Source organism: Cnephaeus nilssonii (genome assembly GCF_951640355.1).
Source record: "Cnephaeus nilssonii genome assembly, chromosome: 9".
Taxonomy (NCBI): Eukaryota; Metazoa; Chordata; class Mammalia; order Chiroptera; family Vespertilionidae; genus Cnephaeus; species Cnephaeus nilssonii.
The window spans coordinates 96,884,609-96,901,242 of record NC_137080.1 but is presented as its reverse complement, the minus strand read 5'-3'; the positions used below and the strand labels follow the sequence as shown (position 1 = coordinate 96,901,242).

The 16,634-nt window shown below is 60.1% G+C and overlaps 2 protein-coding genes across 3 annotated transcripts; both read right to left on the bottom strand.

Moving 5' to 3' along the window:
* Positions 1-1,324: 1,324 nt before the first annotated feature.
* Positions 1,325-10,598, bottom strand: FLOT1 (flotillin 1). 2 transcript variants are annotated; one of them, XM_079780498.1, is made up of 12 exons: positions 10,426-10,596; positions 10,126-10,201; positions 9,964-10,054; positions 9,698-9,841; positions 9,485-9,604; positions 9,308-9,403; positions 8,964-9,116; positions 3,485-3,666; positions 3,269-3,314; positions 3,047-3,184; positions 2,483-2,647; positions 1,325-1,637 (listed from the first exon to the last, which is right to left on the bottom strand). In XM_079780498.1, the coding sequence occupies exons 1-12, from the start codon at positions 10,466-10,468 to the stop codon at positions 1,608-1,610; spliced, it is 1,284 nt and encodes a 427-aa protein (XP_079636624.1). In that variant the 5' UTR covers positions 10,469-10,596; the 3' UTR covers positions 1,325-1,607. The 2 variants fall into 2 exon arrangements, with proteins under 2 accessions (XP_079636624.1, XP_079636623.1); XM_079780497.1 differs by lacking the exon at positions 1,325-1,637 and having other exon boundaries at positions 1,646-2,647; positions 10,426-10,598.
* Positions 10,599-11,054: 456 nt separating this feature from the next.
* Positions 11,055-11,942, bottom strand: IER3 (immediate early response 3). Its single transcript, XM_079780499.1, has 2 exons — positions 11,677-11,942; positions 11,055-11,590 (listed from the first exon to the last, which is right to left on the bottom strand). The coding sequence occupies exons 1-2, from the start codon at positions 11,884-11,886 to the stop codon at positions 11,342-11,344; spliced, it is 459 nt and encodes a 152-aa protein (XP_079636625.1). The 5' UTR covers positions 11,887-11,942; the 3' UTR covers positions 11,055-11,341.
* Positions 11,943-16,634: the final 4,692 nt, after the last annotated feature.

Here is a 16,634-nt window from a genome sequence, read left to right as displayed (position 1 = left end):
ATTCTCCAAGAAAGCTGGATGTCACCCAGATCCCACTTAGAACTGTACTGAAAACACGCTACGCCCGCATGGTAGCTGAGGGGAAAACCACGCTAACCAGCTGGTAGAAGTTCCTATGAAGAATGGGCGGGGTTCACCCTGCTTTTGGAGAATGGGATTCGGGTTGTTCAAGTCCTAGTTTCCAGGTGTGTTTTCCTGCTCCACCTTTAGCTTTGGGGGAGGTGCTAATGGCAGTCTCAATGTTCCGTCTCCCAGCTTCGCCCCCTCTACCCAGTAGGATCCTTCTCTTCCACTTTACCTCCTCCTCACATCAAGTCACTCCTTCCTCTGGATGGAGGAGTTAAAGTAAATGGGAATTGAAAAAAGATTTGCAAGACTTGCTCATTTATCGGACTGGTTCACTCACACGTATTGTTCTCTGTGAATGGATGAGAAAACCCTTAATTGACCCTGTCTTCACCCCTGGTACCCACCCCCACCAACAGTCCTAACTAGGGTGGGCCTGGGCGGCGCAGGCTTGGGCAGCATGTAGGAATTGGGATGGAAACGGATGGAAGTCGAAGGAGCAGAAGTGGTTCCTAGACCAGCACCTTGGAGTCTAGAAACGCAGGTTCCGTCGATGCACTGACCCAAACCGGCCGGCTCCTAGCAGTCCGCGCTCCCGGGGGATCCTGAATGAGTTAGGCCACTGCTGCCAGCCCCGGGCACAGCACCCAGGACTCCGCGGGTGGCATCTGCAACCACGTGGGTTTTCTCCGTCAGCCTAAGATGAAGGTAACTAGCATGGGAGGCCGCCCCTGGGCCCAAACACTGCGGCTCTATCATGTTCTTTTCTTAAAGATTTTTTATTGATTCCTAGAGAGACGGAGGGAGAGGGAGAAACATCCTTGTGAGAGTGGAACATGGGTCGGCCTCCTGCGCGCCCCGTCCTGGGGTGCACGCGGCAACCTCCAGGTGCACGGATGACACTGATTGCACAAAGTCAGTCTCAAAGTTACCCTGGAAATTGAAGTCCATTTCCCTTGGCCAATTTTCAGTAATTCTAGGGACTAATGCAATTCTCACATTCCTCCCATGTCAACATGCTTTCTGACTAAACCAAGGTTTTTTGGGGGAGGAGTTAATTCTACAATCCCTCTGCGTACAAATGACTTTCTCCCATTCTAAACGCCGACTGGAAGGAAGCAAGCTGTATTCTAACATTCATTCCAAGTGAGCTCTTTTTACCTTAATTGTTCACAAGTGTCAATGCTTAACAGCAATTTATCTGGCAAGTTGAGAACCTGCAGCCATCCCTCAGCCTCACCAGAAAACAATTGTGGACCACAGGCTCAGCGTCGTTTAATTAGGAAACTGAACAGGCTGGGTGGAGTGGGGTGGCCAAACTGCTGGCACGGAACCCTCGGGGGACTGGCAGTCTCGGTGGTGTGGGCCCGGGCAGGAGCAACCCTTCCCCTCCAGGGCAAGGCACGGCTATTTGGCAAGGAGAGATGAGCGGTGGGATCCCACTGCCCCAGGACATGCTCGGGGCCAGCTGACAGGCATGCAGCACGGGGGTCACTCAGGCAGCTTGAACCACGAGGCTGGGCGCGGCGAAGGTGGAGGGCTCAGGCTGTTCGCAAAGGCTTGTGGTTCACCTGGGAAAAAAGACGACAGAGGGTGACATGGGAGCTTCCCTCACTCTCCATTTGGATGAATGGGCTGCAGGAGGAATGCACACCCAGAATTTTTCTAGTTTCTTCTTTTTCCCCAATTACAGTTTACACCAATAGCACTGGCATTAGTTCCGGCATATGGCACAGTAAGGGGTCTGCCGTTTCCTGGCACCCTCCCTCACCCCCCTGCCCAGCCACAGGATCCGTGCACAGCAGTGAATTACTGAGCGCGTGTGGGAGGGGCCGGAGCGTGGCTTGCGGACTCCAACCCTCCACTGCAGGCCTCAAGGAGGCCACGAAGTGGCCCATTGCTTTTCCTTACACATGAATTTCTTCATTTAAGACACTCCTACATGGTAGTTACTACGTACAGGCAGTGTTCTAAACACTTCGCAAATATTATGCATTTAATCCCCGCAACCATTCAACAGGTAGTTGCTATTATCAGGCTGTGAGGAGACGTGGGCAGAGTTGAGAACTCTGAGGTCACGGCACGCACTGGAGCCAGGATGTGCACGGCAGGTTTCGGCGGCGCTCTGACCTCTGCCGTAACTCAGGTGAGCCAGCAGGCCGGAGAAGAGCAGTGCGAGGCCTTGGAATTAACGCCCACAGACCTCCCCGCTCCCTGTCCTGGACGGGGCGGGCTGGAAGCTGGCTGCCCAGAGGCATGACGGGGCCAAGTGGGAGTTCAGTTTCTCTACTTTGTAAACACTCCGTACCCCAGGGCTGGTGTCAGTAAAACATCCTTTTATGAAAAAGGTTTATGTCGAAGCTGAGCACTGGCACAGAGACAGCAACTGATGCAGGTCCCCGTGCCGCGGCCTCACCTGGGAGATGCTGATGCCCGTGAGCCTCTCCACGCTCTCCGGCAGGCGGCTCAGGATGTCCAGGACTTCCCCCGTCACTTTGGCCGCGCCCACGGCCCCGCTGCCGCTGGACACCAGTGTGATCTTTTTGGTCGAGGTCAAGGGACCACTGATCTCCTCTGCCACCTGGGGGTGAGACGCCCACTCAGCGCCCGTGACCCGATCACACCCTCCTGAAAGGCTTTAATCCTCATCCGAGGATATTTTTCCCACTGATTTTTAGAGAGAGTGAAAGGGAGGGGGGAGAGAGAGAAACATCTCGATCGATTGCCTCCCACGTGTCCTGATAGCCAGGGATCAAACCTGCCACCCAGGTACATGCTCCTGACCGCGAATTGAACCCACGACCCTGGGTGCAGGGGTGGATGCTCTCACCACTGAGCCACGCCGGCTGGCGACCCTGGGTTTTTTAAGAGCCCGTCTTACAGATCATCCTTTTTCACTGTGGTCACTGGCTTATAACTCGCAGCCTAACTCGTGGTCCCCTAGCCTGGTTCTGTGACACCGGTTCCGGTGATACCCGACCTGGGGCAGCTTCTCCAGCAGCATGTCCAGCTGAGCAGCCTCCTGGTACAGCTGGAAGGCTTCTGCCTTCTTGGCCATCTGTTCAGCCTCAGCCCGGGCCCGGGCCCCGATGGCGAAGGCCTCGGCCTCCCCCCGCATCTGGGGAGGGCACAGGACAGTGTGATGTGAGGGGAGCAGGTGAGGGCGAGAAACCCCAGCTCCACAACAGCGCCCCGAACTCACCCTCACCGACTCCGCTTCGGCCTCCGCCTGCATGATCAGCTGGCACCTGGGCAAACAGGGGTGCAGAGCTGAGGCCGGGCTCCGGGGAAGGCCCCAGCGGGTGGAGGCTCGACCACCTGAGCTCCATAGGAGTCCGGGTAGTGAAGACCTCGGCTCTTTCTCTGGGGGCGCCCGCCCGGGCGGGAAGGGGCCGAGGGGCCAGGGAAGGGCGTTTACTTCTCTGCCTCCGCGAGGCGCTCCAGCCGGTAGCGCTCGGCCTCCGCCGGCTTCCGCACGCGGGCCTCCAGCTCCTTCTCGCGGCGGGCGATCTCCTGCTCCTGCACGGCCACCTGCTGCGCCCGCTCCACCACCTGCACCTGCACCCGCTGCTCCTCGATCTGCTGCTTCGTTTTGGCCACCTGGAGGAGGGTGCTCAGTGTCGGGGCTGAGCGGCAAGTGCCCAGGACCAGAGAGGCCAGGGCAGGGTCCGGGGTGGGGGAGGTGGAGCGGTCCGTTTCTTATACAGACCCAAGGCATGCACGGCCGACCCTCCTCAGACCCGCACCCGGGACCGGGGCTCCCGGGCAGCCTGTCAGAGCTGGGCAGGGCTGGGACCCAGCGGCCTCCGCAGCCCCTCCAGGAGGCCCCCGGACTCGTTTCCCGCCTTCTCTCCCTCTGGTGTGGGCACCTGGCGGCATGAGGGCAACCCCGTCCGGCTCCCTCCACCCGTCTCTGCGCCCGCTGCTTCCTTCCTGGGGGCTGTGCGCGGCGCCCTTTTCCCTCTTACTTCTGCGGCTGGTGCCCAATCGAGAGAAACCAGGCTCCCTCCCCCTCAAGCCACCAGTGCCCGGCGCCCCGTGTACCCTCCCAGGGCACCCGACAGGCGCTCCAGGGCCTGCACACAGAATGCCTCTGGAGTGGGCAGAGTCCATTCCCACTCCCCGTGGCACCCAGGGAGCAGCGCGCCCTGGCCGGCAGGAGGGCGAGTCCTCCCCGTCCCGCTGCTCCAGCCCCCATCACATCACGGCGCGGGCGCCCCTGCCTGGACTGGGCCCACCTGAAGATGTCAAGCCTTTTCCAAACTGGACTTGCCGCTCTCCTCCCCCGCCGGCCCGCCCGGCCCCTTCGGAGGACTCAACCTCCAGCAGCTTCCTTGGACCGAGTGCGTGGCAGTAGGTTCTCCGAGACCTTCCTTCTGCCTTCCATCCGGATTAGGCAGGCCGAGTGCACTTGCTATGTTGAAAGCATTTTCAGCAGAATTGTGAAGGCATTGCTCCATGGCCTTCTAACTTGTGAAGAAATCTAGTCATTTTGGTGCCTGACCCTTTGAGAAAAGTTCCCTGGAAGCGTCTAGATCTTTCCTTGTTCTCAGGGATCTGGAGTTTCAGAGATGAGCTTCAATGTAGATGTTTTTCATTAATTGTGTCGGGCACTTGGTGGGTTGTTTCACTTAGAAACTCACACCCTTCAAAACATAAACATTTTGCAAATTTTCCATTTGGCTATTTCCTCCCATTTTCTTTGGTCTGTTGGAGCTGCTGGGCTGGCCGCTCCTCCACCCATCTGTTCTGTTCTATTTTTCTGGGGAGTTTTATTAGAATTTCTCTTCCAAAGTGATTTTTAAATTTATGCCATTTTATTACTTCCCCCTTTATTGAACTTATTGGGGTTTGTTAATTTCTAAGAGTGGCTTCTTGTTCTCTATCCTGACTTCCTGGAAGTGGATTGTTCTATCTCACTGAGCACATTTACTTTCCCAAAGCTGTCTTTTCCCTGCACAGCCCGCCTCCTGCACTCGGCTCTGCGGTCTCCCTCCCAGGCAGGAGCGGCGGGCCGGCCTGGAAGGAAGCTCCGGGGTGTGGGTGGGGCCTGTGGGCTGAGAACTCACTCTCACAGTCTGGGCAGGCCACAGCTGGGAAACCTCGGCTCCAGGAACTTTAAGTCTCTCCCTTTGGAGTGGTCATGTTCCCAGGGCACTTTTCCAATCTATTCTTTGGCAGACGGAGCTCTGGGAGCCGAGTGGGGCCGGGGGAGGGAAGGGGCCAGCATGTGGCATGCGACAGGCCCACGGTCAGGTCATGGCCCTGCTGCCGAGTGCCAGGTCCTTGCCTGTGTCTGGCTGCCCCAGGCCACATCCTCTGGTTTACTCACACCAGATAGCCCTCCAGGCATCTGCTGGGCAGAGAGACCGGGAGAGGGACCCGGAGGCAGGGAGTCCACGAAGGGGCTCTTCCCGTTTTTGCTGATTTCGACAGTCTTCAGGCCCAGAGCCTCAGCCATGGCGCCAGCTCAGCCATGCTAGTAATTACCTCGGCCTTCCAGGCCTTCCAGCTTCCAAAGTGATGCTACGGTGGCCCTCCCTCCCTCCCTCCCTCCCTCCCTTCCTTCTCTCGTCTCAAAATCACGCCACGTGGTTTTAATGAGGTTTTAGCTGCATTTATCCAATCCATCATCTTTGAAAAAGCTTGTCTCCTTACTGCCTTTCTTCTGACAATCAGTTCTCCACACAGCAGCAGTCTGATCCTCACACAAACATCAACTGGACCACAGCACCTCTCTGCCTGGAGTTCTCCAGTAGCTTTCCAGTGTGCTTGGAGTCTCTTCTAAGTCGCCATCGCGGCTCCCTGAGCCCTCCGTGCCTGGCCTGGCCTCCTCTCCCTCAGCGCGCCAGCCACACCACTCAGAACCCCCCTTTCTGTTTCTGGGACACGCCAAGCTCTTTCCCACCTCAGGGCCTTTCCCGTGCTGGTCCCCTGCCTAGCCACTAGCCACATGCGGCTTTTTAAATTTAAATTCGTAGCCAATAAGCTTAAAATGCAGTTCCTCAGTCACAATTCTACCAGCCACATTTCAAGTGCTCAGCGTCACAGCAAAATGCAGAACATTTCCATCAGCACAAAGGTTCTGTGTGAGCATCACTGGTTTAGAGAACTCTTGGCCCACAACTCTCTACATTGCTGGTTCTTTCGCGTCTTCAGATTTCAATTCAAAGATCATTTGCTTACAGCAGTCTTCTCTGACCACCCGGCCTCATACAGTTAGCCACCGCTGTCACAGCCCGGCGCCCGGACGCTCCGCGCCGCGCTGGCGTGCTCTGTCCCACTGTATGCTCTCTGAGAGCAGGAATCTTCTGTCTCATTCATACCCTCGCCTCTAAAACAACGTCTGGCACATAGTAGGCACTTCATAGGTATTTGTTGACTGAATCATTATTTCATGATTACCTAGCACAAAGCCTGGCACAAAATGAGGAACTCACTAAAGTTAAACAGAGCCCAAACCAGCCCAATCCGTTGATTTGTAGAAAAAAAAAAAAGCCATATTTACATTAAGGACCTTATCCATAGTCCTACCCATGCTAGTGGTTTCATTACGTTACTGCTTCTCACACTCCAACGCATGCCTGAATCACCTAGGGCTTTTGTTAAAATGCAGGTTCTGATTCAGTCTGGGCTGGAGCCTGAGACTTTGTATTTTTAACCAACACTCCAGGGTGGCTGCTGCTGGTAGGCAGACCACACTTCAAGTAGGAACGCACAAGCCAGGGACTTCTCCCCGCAACCAAAGGTGTTTTGCACTTATTATGCTTTTAGCCTGTACCGATGCTTGGCAAAAACGGACTTCCTAATATTGCTATTCTTTGGGTAAAGGGTACTCAAAGTGCAGTGGACTCTCGTTCTTCGTGGTAGTTCTGTTGTATACAGTAGAACAAAATACTTATTTTGTTCCCAGGGGAAATGTGGCGTTAGGTGGTATGAGCCTCTGGCCACAACGTTTTTATCAATAGGGCAACATATAACCTTGTTTCCTGTTTCTGTTTAAAGCAGGGCCCTGCCCAGGCATTAGGGGTGAGTTATTAAATGACTGCCCATTGCCCTGGCCCGAGCTGCCCAGTGGTTCGAGCATTGGCCTGAGAACCAAAGGGTTTTGGGTTCGATTCCTGATCAAGGGCACGTCCCTGTGTTGCAGGTTCCGGCCCCAGCCCTGGTGGGGGTGAGTGTGGGAGGTACCAATTGATGTGGCTCTCTCACATTGATGTTTCTCTCTCTCCTCGCCTCCCTTGCACTCGCTCTAAAAATATATATATATCAACTAGAGGCCCAGTGCACGAAATTTGTGCATGGGGGCAGAGGGGGGGGGGGGAGAATCCCCTCAGCCCAGCCTGCACCCTCTCCAATCCAGGACCCCTCGGGGGATGTCCGACTGCTGGGGATCAGGCCTAAACTGGCAGTCGGACGTCCCTCTCACAATCCTGGAATGCTGGCTTCTAATCACTCACCTGCCTGCCTGCCTGGTCACCCCTAACTGCCTCCCCTTGCTGGCTTGATGGCCCCTCACTGCCCCCCGCACCGGCCTGGTCACCCCTTACGGCCCCCCTGCCGGCCTGGTCGCCCCTCACTGCCCCCCCTGCTAGCCTAATCACCCCCAACTACCCCCCTGCTGGCCTGGTTGCCCCCTACTGCACGCCCCCGCCAGCCTGTTCACCCCTAACTACCCCCCTGCTGGCTTGGTCACCTCTTACTGCCCCCCCCCCCGCCAGCCTGGTTGCCCCCAACTGCCCCCCCTGCCAGCCTGGTTGCCCCATGCAGCCTGCTGTTCAGTCGTTTGGTGATCTCTCATTAACCCCCCCTGTATGCCTGGTAGTAGGCAGCCATCTTGTGAGGGTTAATTTGCATATCACCTCTTTATTATGTAGGATGGGAAAAATATCCTGGGGTGAGTATTAACCAAAAAAATAAATGTTTGGCCAAATATAGCAGGCTAGTTTTTAAGTTGATAATTTTGTATGGCCCATGAATGATGTTATAAATATCCAAATGGCCCTTGGCAGGAAAAAGGTTCCCCACCCTGGTGTAAAGCCATCTTATGTAATAGATGTTGTTGGTTCATTACCAACGAACTTTCAGCCAACAGCAGCACGAGTGCCTGGACGAAGCTCATCTAACACGCATTTCCTCCACACGCCACGGCACCGCTCCCCGCACTTAGGAAAACTAGGCAGCACCCAGCACTGTGCTCGGGCCACTTACACAGTGCGATCACCAACAAAGAACACAAGAACGTGGCGGTGAATGTACTGTGAAGTAAACACACTACGAAGACAACATTGCTAATAGGATAAGCCTTTCCGGAACATCTGCTCAACCTCAGCTGGGAGCTGTGTGCCGGCAGCTCGGGGGCTGCCTCTCGCTGCGGGTCTGCAAGGGGCCGACTTGGGAGTTACCGATACATTCAGTGAGCAGGCAGGTTCTCAGTACAGAGCCCACACGTGAGGACCAGTGGACCTCCTCGCTATGCCCGCGCTGCCGGACCTCACTCAGCAGGGGGCGGAGCCCGACCTCAGGGTTTCCGCCCTCACACCCTGTGGTCACCAGGGCTGCCCGGTGCGATGAGAAGAGGCGCTCGTCCTCTGGGGGTGCAGAATGCACAGCCCGGTGAGGGGCATGGGCTGGAGCTCAGCTCTGGTTCACCCCCATCCAGGTGCCATCGCACAGGCACCACCTGCTCCAAACACGTGACCAGCCTACAGATCATATACCTCTTGACCTTTTCTTTGCTTTTTAGCTGAAACGTTGGGTCTTTTAAATTCCCCTCATCTGGATGAGTGGGGTCAGAGTGGGGAGCAGGATATGGGGATCAGAGTCAGAACATGAGAGTGGGAGCCTGAGAGGGGGTGCGGGCAGGCCCGTGGCTGCCTGCCGGATGGGGCCCTGACCTGCAGCTGGTAGGCCAGGTCGGCCTGGGCGCGGCGGGTGTTGACCTCAATGTCATAGGTGGCCTTCTTCAGCTCATAGTCCCTCTGGGCCTTGGCCATCTCGATCTCACTCAGGTACTGAGCAGACACCTTCTCCTGCTTGGCTTTGGCCTCCTGTCCGCACAGAGACCAGGCACGGGGTCAGAGCAGGGTGGGAAGGCCCCGGGCTCCCCTGCCTTTGGCCAGCCCTGGCCTCATCTCTGTCCTCTGCCAACCCAGTTCCATCAGCCCCCGTCGTGGTGCACTCCCCCCACGTGCTCAAGTGCCCATGGGGACCACAGACCGCCCCCCCGCCCCCCACTCACCCGGATCCCAGCATCTCGCTTGGCCTCCGCTTCTCCAATCCGAGCATCTTTCTGGACTTGAGCGGTCCGAGCCTTCCCCAAGGAGTGCAAGTAGTCCTGTGGGAGAGATGCAGACGCTGCAGTCCTGCAGAGGGTGGAGCAAGGAGCAGGGACCCAGAGGACGCCTGCCCGGCTTACCTGGTCGTCATGGATGTCCTTCAGGGTGTAGCTGACCACACTGATGCCCATGTTCACCAGGTCTGAGGAGGCCACTTTGAAGACCTGCTCTGAGAACTTCTGCCTGTCCTTGTAGATCTCCTAGGACAAGGAGGTGGGAGGAGGAACGTAAGCTCGGTCCCGGGGCACGGCCCCCCTGCGGACCGTCCAGGTGTTGCCCTGCGTCAGGCCCACCTCCACAGTCATGTGGGCCATGATGGCCCGCTGGTGGCCCTCCAGCGTCTCCAGTGCGATGTGGGCGATCTCGGCCTCCGTCTTCCCCAGGAACATCTGGCAGGCGGCCGCCAGCATCTCTTTGTTCTGCCCCTGGATTTTCACCTGCGGGCAGAGGAGGGTGGGGAGGGGGCGGTGCGGGTCTGGAGTCGAGGGAGCAGGGACAGGAGAGGAGGCGCCGCAGAGGGAGTGGGGCGTGGACGCCGCGAGAGGCTCAGAAAGCGCACCTGGGCGATGCCGGTGACTGAGATGGGGACCCCGTGGCGCGTGTAAACCTTCTCACTCTTGACATTGAGGGTCAATGTGTTGAGAGAGATCCTAGAGGGAACCAGAAGGGGGCAGTGAGGAGAGGAGGAGGGGAAACCGGCCCTCGGGCTCTCCCCACGCACCTCTGGATCTGCTGGATGCAGGGCAGGACGAAGACGCGGCCGCCGGCCACCATGACCGGGGGGCTCCGGCAGAAGCCTGCAAGGTGCGGGCAGTGAGCTGGCGTCGCGCTGGGGTGCGGGGGGTAGGGAACCTGGGGGGGGGCTACCCCCAGGCGGAAGTCCGGGAGCGGGGAGGGGGGTGGGGGGCGCAGCAGCGCCGAGGGGGGCCGGGAGCCCTGGCGCAGCGGAGCTGGGGGGGGGGGGGCAGAGCCAGGCTCGGGGCTGGGGGCGGGGGGCGGGCGGGGGGAGAGCGGCGCTTACCGGAGACCACCATGGCCTCGTTGGGGCCGCAGGTGAAGAACATGGCTGCGTGGGGCTGGCGGAGAGCGGAGGCGTCCGCGGGGCCGGGAGCGGCTGCTTCCCGTCAGCCCGCCCGCCCCACCCCCTCGCCCCGGCCCGGCTAAGGCTTCCCCGGGAGCCCGCAGACTCCAGCGACGCCGCTCGCCCGCCCGGCCGCCGCCTGCGTCCCCGCCCGCGGCGAGGGCGCTTCTCCGGGGTCCGATAAAGCTCCGCCGCGCCCGGCCCCGCCTCCCGCCGCCCGGACCTGGGAGCCGAGCCTCGGCCACCCGCGCACCAGCGTCCCGGAAGCCCAACCCGCGGCCTCCGCGCGCCCCGCACCCCGCCCCACCCTAGGGCTGCGGCAGCGCCCCGCCCCGCCCCGGCGGCCCCGCCCCGTTCCCGGCAGGCCCCGCTCCCACCTCCGCTTCCCGCAGCCCCCGCTCCGCCCGGCGCGTGACGCGGCGTCGTCACGGGAAGCCCGGCGGCGGCTGGAGCCGCAGGCTGAGCGCGGGCCTGTGCGCCCGGAGCCGGGGCCCGGGGTCGGGGGCGCGGCCGCCGGTCCGTGGCGCCCGAAGGGGACTCGCCGCTGACAGACTCACTCGGACGCCGGCCACAGTCTCCGCGTTTATTTGTTCACAGAACATACCGCGCCCGCCCGGAGCCGCCTCCCCGGGCCGCCCGCTCCGGGTCCCAGGGACCAGGGGCCGCAGCGGCGGGCCTGGCGCCCTCGCATAAGTTAAATAAATATTAATACGCCCCTGTCACCAGGGGACATAAATACACATAAATACACGTTAGAGCCCCTCCCCACCCGGCCCAGTGTCCGCGCGTCCCGTCGGGTGCGGCGGGCGGCTCCCCGGGGCCGAGCGGCCTCGGACGCTGTCGGAGGGGGTCGCGGTCAGAGGGCGGCCGGGGGGCGCTGGAGGAAAGCGCTGAGGTCCGGAGCGTAGTCCGAGGGCGCCGCCGTCAGATTGCGGGGCTCGAGGGCTGGGGGCGCAGGGGGCGCGGCGCTGGGGGCGTCCTCCGCGGCCGGGGGCGCCGGCGCCCCTTCTTCCGCCGCCAGGATCTGGCAGAAGACGACGGCGAGCAGGAGGACGAGCAGCCTGCGGGCGGGGCTGGGGTCCTCGGCGGGCAGCTGGCGCCGGACCTGCGCGGAGACAGGCGAGGGGACAGGTCAGCCGGGCCGACGGCGGCCGTTCCCGCCCCCGCCCGCCCCACTTCGGCGGCACTCACCGCTCGCGGGTAGAGCACCCGGCGGCTGCGCTTTCGGTGCCCGCGGGAGGCGCTGGGGCGCGAGGCGGGGGCCGCCGCCGGCTCCGGGAGGGGGTCGAATGTGAAGACCTCGGGCCCAGAGCCCCGCCGGGGCCCCGGGCTGGCGGAGGGTGCCGGGGTCGGGGCCCGCAGGACGGTCAAGGTGGGGAGGGAGCAGCGGGAGCGACACATGGCGGCGGAGCGGTGAGCGCAGGAAAGACGAGTGGGGCCCGGAGCCTCCGGGCGAGTTAAGTACAGTCGGCGGGGCCGCCCTTCTCACTCCGCCCCCCGCGCGGGCGGCGCGGAAATTCCTACCGCTCAGCGGGGGGAGGGGTGGGGGCTTGGCCTGTGACCCATAGCTGCGCCTGTGTGTGAGCTGTGAGTGTGAGCTGTGAGTGTGTGTGCTGTGAGTGTGAGCTGTGAATGTGTGCTGTGAGTGTGTGCTGTGTGAGCTGTGTGTGTGAGCTGTGATTGTGAGCTGTGAGTGTGTGCTGTGTGAGCTGTGATTGTGAGCTGTGAGTGTGTGCTGTGTGAGCTGTGTGTGTGAGCTGTGATTGTGAGCTGTGAGTGTGTGCTGTGTGAGCTGTGTGTGTGAGCTGTGATTGTGAGCTGTGAGTGTGTGCTGTGTGAGCTGTGATTGTGAGCTGTGAGTGTGTGCTGTGTGAGCTGTGCATATGCTGTGTGAGTTGTGTGTGTGCTGTGTGTGAGCTGTGCATGTGAGCTATGTGTGTGTGAGTTGTGCTTGTGTGAGCTGTGCATATGCTGTGAGTGTGAGCTGTGCGTGTGCTGTGTGTGAGCTGTGCATGTGAGCTATGTGTGTGTGAGTTGTGTGTGTGTGAGCTGTGCATATGCTGTGAGTGTGAGCTGTGCGTGTGCTGTGTGTGAGCTGTGCATGTGAGCTATGTGTGTGTGAGTTGTGTGTGTGTGAGCTGTGCATATGCTGTGAGTGTGAGCTGTGCGTGTGCTGTGTGTGAGCTGTGCATGTGAGCTGTGTGTGTGAGTTGTGCGTGTGTGAGCTGTGCATATGCTGTGAGTGTGATGTGAGCTGTGCGTGTGCTGTGTGTGAGCTGTGCATGTGAGCTATGTGTGTGTGAGTTGTGTGTGTGTGAGCTGTGCATATGCTGTGAGTGTGAGCTGTGCGTGTGCTGTGTGTGAGCTGTGCATGTGAGCTATGTGTGTGTGAGTTGTGCGTGTGTGAGCTGTGCATATGCTGTGAGTGTGATGTGAGCTGTGCGTGGGGTGGGCGAGATCCCGCACTCGGGCACACGTCCGGACCGTGGAGCTGAGGATGCCGTGGCAGCGTCAGGGGGAGGCGCGGCCGCAGTCCCACCCGGGAGCAGCGGGACACGGTGAGGGGGTCTGGCCGCCTGACCCAGCGAGGTGGGAACCAGCAGCCAGGGGCACGCGCACGCCTGTAGGCCCACAAGAAAACACCCCGGACGGGTACAGAACAGCAAAGCTCAGGAAGAAGAGCGAACTCGGCGCACGCAGACCCAGCCCAGCGGCGAAGCGCGCAGGAAACACACCCCAACATTCACAGCACACCAGTGTGTGTGTGTGTGTGGGGGGGGCATTTCCCCTTCTTTCCTTCTGGGCTCGTTGGCCGGTGTAATCATTAAATTGACGTAAGACATTAACAGGGGAAAACAAATTGTACTGCGTTCTCCCAGGAAGGGCCCAGGGCGACCTGAGACTCAGGGGGGAGGGACCAGGGTGTGTGTGTATGTGTGTGTGTGTGTGTGGGGGGGTATGTGTGTGTGTATGTGTGTGTGTATCTGTGTGTGTGTGGGGGGCGGGCGGGCACTGGGTCGTCAGAGGCTCCCTCACCAAGCAGGCACGTCTTTGAGAGGAACGGCCTCCCGGGGCCAGCCCTGCCTGGGGCTCAGGCGGGTAAGGAGAGCACAGCTTCCCCCAGGCCCTGCGTCTCAATGGCTTCAGCTCGGAGCAACCACACGCCAGCGAGGCCCTTCACCAGGCACATCTCACACACACACGCACATGCACACGCACACACGCATACGCACACATGCACATGTACACGCACACGCTATGCAGAGCGAAGGCGCAGACACAGGGACAGCCCGGCATTCACCTGCTGGTGTTCACACAAAGCTGGACAGAGGATCCCCGAATGCAAAGGCGGGTGGTTAGTGTCTCCCAGGTTTGCCCCTTGTGTGGGTCAAATTACAAAATTCATGTGAACATTTTAAACTGCAAGGCATCATGCAAATCTTGTGGTAATGGAAGTACCTCAGGACAGAATCAACATCTATACTAATAATAGCCTAGGTGGCGTCACAAGATGGCCGCTGGCACATAGGAGGCGGGGCCAGCGGAGGAGGCGGGTCCTGGCAGGGGTGGGCAGTTGTGGGTGATTGGGCTGGCAGGGGAGCAGTTAGGGGGTGATCAGGCTGGCAGGCAGGTGAGCAGTTAGGAGCCAGCGGTCCCGGATTGTGAGAAGGATGTCCCAGATTGGAGAGGGTGCAGGCTGGGCTGAGGGACAGCCCCCCACCCCCCCGCATGAATTTTGTGCACCGGGCCTCGAGTGTTTTCATAACTGCCTTAGAGACAGCTGCTCACGGACAAGAGGGCACCCTGCTGCAGGCGCCGCTGAGAGTGCTGAGCTGCTGTCAGGGTGCCTGCTGCGGAGGGAGGCAAGCCAGGGGCAGTGGGCACCCCGCTGTGGGCCCGGCCACAACTCCTGAGGCTCCTAAGAATATGGAAGACAGTGTAAGGGGCACCCAAAAAGCTGGTGTTCAGGCATCATCAGGCGAGGTCCTGGAAGAGCGGCAGGTGAGATGGCCTTGAACAGTGGATGGAAGATGTGGAAGAAGCCTGTGAGAACGAGAATGGAATCAGCCTCGAGCTGGAAAAGTACAGGATGTGTTTGGGGAACCACAAAGAAAACAATCCCGGAGTCAGTTCCCGAAAAGGAGTAGTGGGAAGTCACAAGGGCTGGGACGGACTTGGGCTGAGGGGACCGCTTAGCGGCCAGGCCAGGAAGCTGGGTGTGGCCAGACTGTGGCGCTTGTGGGGCCGGAGGTGACATAACAGGAGGACAATTCAGGCTGGGAACGGAGCGGGGTGAGGAGCAGGCCCTCGATGAGGAGACACTGAGGCAGGGGCAGGAGCTGGTGAAGGGGTGCAGATAGCGGGTAACAAGGACTTGAAAGGGGCCATGGCAGAGGGACCGAGAGGAGGGGTGGCTGTAAGGGACATTCTTAGTGTGCAATCACCGGCATTTAACAACAAGATGGTCTCACAGGTGTCAGGGAGCGTGGGCCGTGGGCACTGCCAGCAGAGAGGGAGGGAGCAGAGCTGGCTCCAGAGGTGAGTGCATGGGGCTCAGAGGGCGCCGGGAGCACAGGCCTGGCCCTCCGTCGGCGACGGTGTCACACATGCCTTTGCTTCTGCCATAGGACGCACCCCCCAGCGCGTGCACACAGTAGCTGCTCAGTAATCTTCATAAATGAAACGTGAACGTGCAGAACGCAAATGCACACGCTGGCTGGGCCACCCATGCTTCTGAGACATGGACACCTTCCTTCAAGCTCCACGTACAAACGGACAGCATCTTTAGAAAAGCTGGGACAATTCTTATCTGACACCAAACCAGGAACACCTGCGGGCATTTCTCAACCAAGCGAGGGGACAGCCACACAACTGGGCTAGAAACCGATACATGATGGCTGTGCGTACGGTGGCCTCCGTGACATGACTGTATTCCCACTCCTGTCTAAACACACGGGACACCTCCTCGCAAAGACACATCCTTCCCCACCCCTCCCGCCCCCTGCCCTCATCCTGACGTGTAAGCGAGCGCAGGGAGCCTGCACACCCCCCCCCCCTTATTCCAAGGCCCCCTGCCCCTACTCCCACCCAGCACCGATGCATGGCTACTCACGTGTGGATGGCCCACACGCTCACAGAGGTAAATTGGGGGTGGCAGAGATGGGGGTGTGGCCCAGATCAGGGTGCACCCTGTGCACGATGGGAAGTTCCTCCAGGCCACTGGCCGGGGCGGGAGTGAAGGGGGTGCCAGGCCTCTCCTGGCCGCTGCCTCCCACGTCTGGAGCCAGGACCCCAGCTCTTCTCCCGTCCTTCTGGCATACAGACCCCAGCTCTTCTCCCGTCCTTCTGGCATACAGACCCCAGCTCTTCTCCCGTCCTTCTGGCATACACAGACCTCTGAGGCCAGAAGGAACGAAGAGGAGAAGCCAAGAACCCCATTCCCTCTTAACCAACGTCCCCCCAGTCCTGCTACCCTCAGAGACTAGGGCTCTGCTCCCCGCCCTGCACCCCTCCACGTGGGAAGCTAGGGAAAGGTGGGGAGCAGATCGTTAAGCCAATGAGTGGGTTCCGAGGTGAGGCTGAGAGCTGAGGGCGGAGTTAAGGCTGGAGAGGGCCAGGGGCGGAGACCAGCAGCTGGACCGGTTCTGCCGCCCTAAGCTAGGAGAGCAGCCCGGGGAGGCCTCCTCCCGCTCCCAGGTCACCGTGTCCCTCCCTGCCCCGCTCCGACCTGCTCCCTTGACCTCCCCCTCATCCTGCTCAGCCCCTTGTGTGTCTCCTCACACACTCGCCCCGGCGGGGCCCTTTCGTCACCCCTGTGCTTCCTGTTGCTGGTGGGGTCCCCGGGAGCCAGGTACCGGCCCTCCGGTCGCCATCCCCTGCGGGCCCAGCACTAGGCGTTCACCATCAGGGCTTCATGAGCTGTCCTCCTCCTCCCCCCCACCGCCCCTGGGACCCCCTAGGGCGGCTGTGTGCACAGCTGTGTCCCTCAAACTCCCCCCCCCCCCCTTCAGAGATGAGGTTGTGGGGTGCTTCACCGAGGCTCGAGGCTCGGGGTGATGTGCGATCAGGAAGCAAACCCTGGCCCTGGCCCTTGCCCTCCTACGCCCCTGACACGAGGGCTCAGGCTGCCAGCTCAGGCGGGCCGGGGT

What these genes read in the sequence shown, in the direction of transcription:
- IER3 (XM_079780499.1), bottom strand. Translation starts at nt 11,886, where the DNA reads ATGTGTCGCTCCCGCTGCTCCCTCCCCACCTTGACCGTCCTGCGGGCC. An exon ending in GGGTGCTCTACCCGCGAGCG is followed by an intron (nt 11,591 to 11,676) that starts GTGAGTGCCGCC and finishes GTCTCCGCGCAG; the next exon opens with GTCCGGCGCCAGCTGCCCGC.
- FLOT1 (XM_079780497.1), bottom strand. Translation starts at nt 10,468, where the DNA reads ATGTTCTTCACCTGCGGCCCCAACGAGGCCATGGTGGTCTCCG. An exon ending in TGGCCCACATGACTGTGGAG is followed by an intron (nt 9,605 to 9,697) that starts GTGGGCCTGACG and finishes TCCTTGTCCTAG; the next exon opens with GAGATCTACAAGGACAGGCA. An exon ending in CGCCTCGCGGAGGCAGAGAA is followed by an intron (nt 3,315 to 3,484) that starts GTAAACGCCCTT and finishes CTGTTTGCCCAG; the next exon opens with GTGCCAGCTGATCATGCAGG.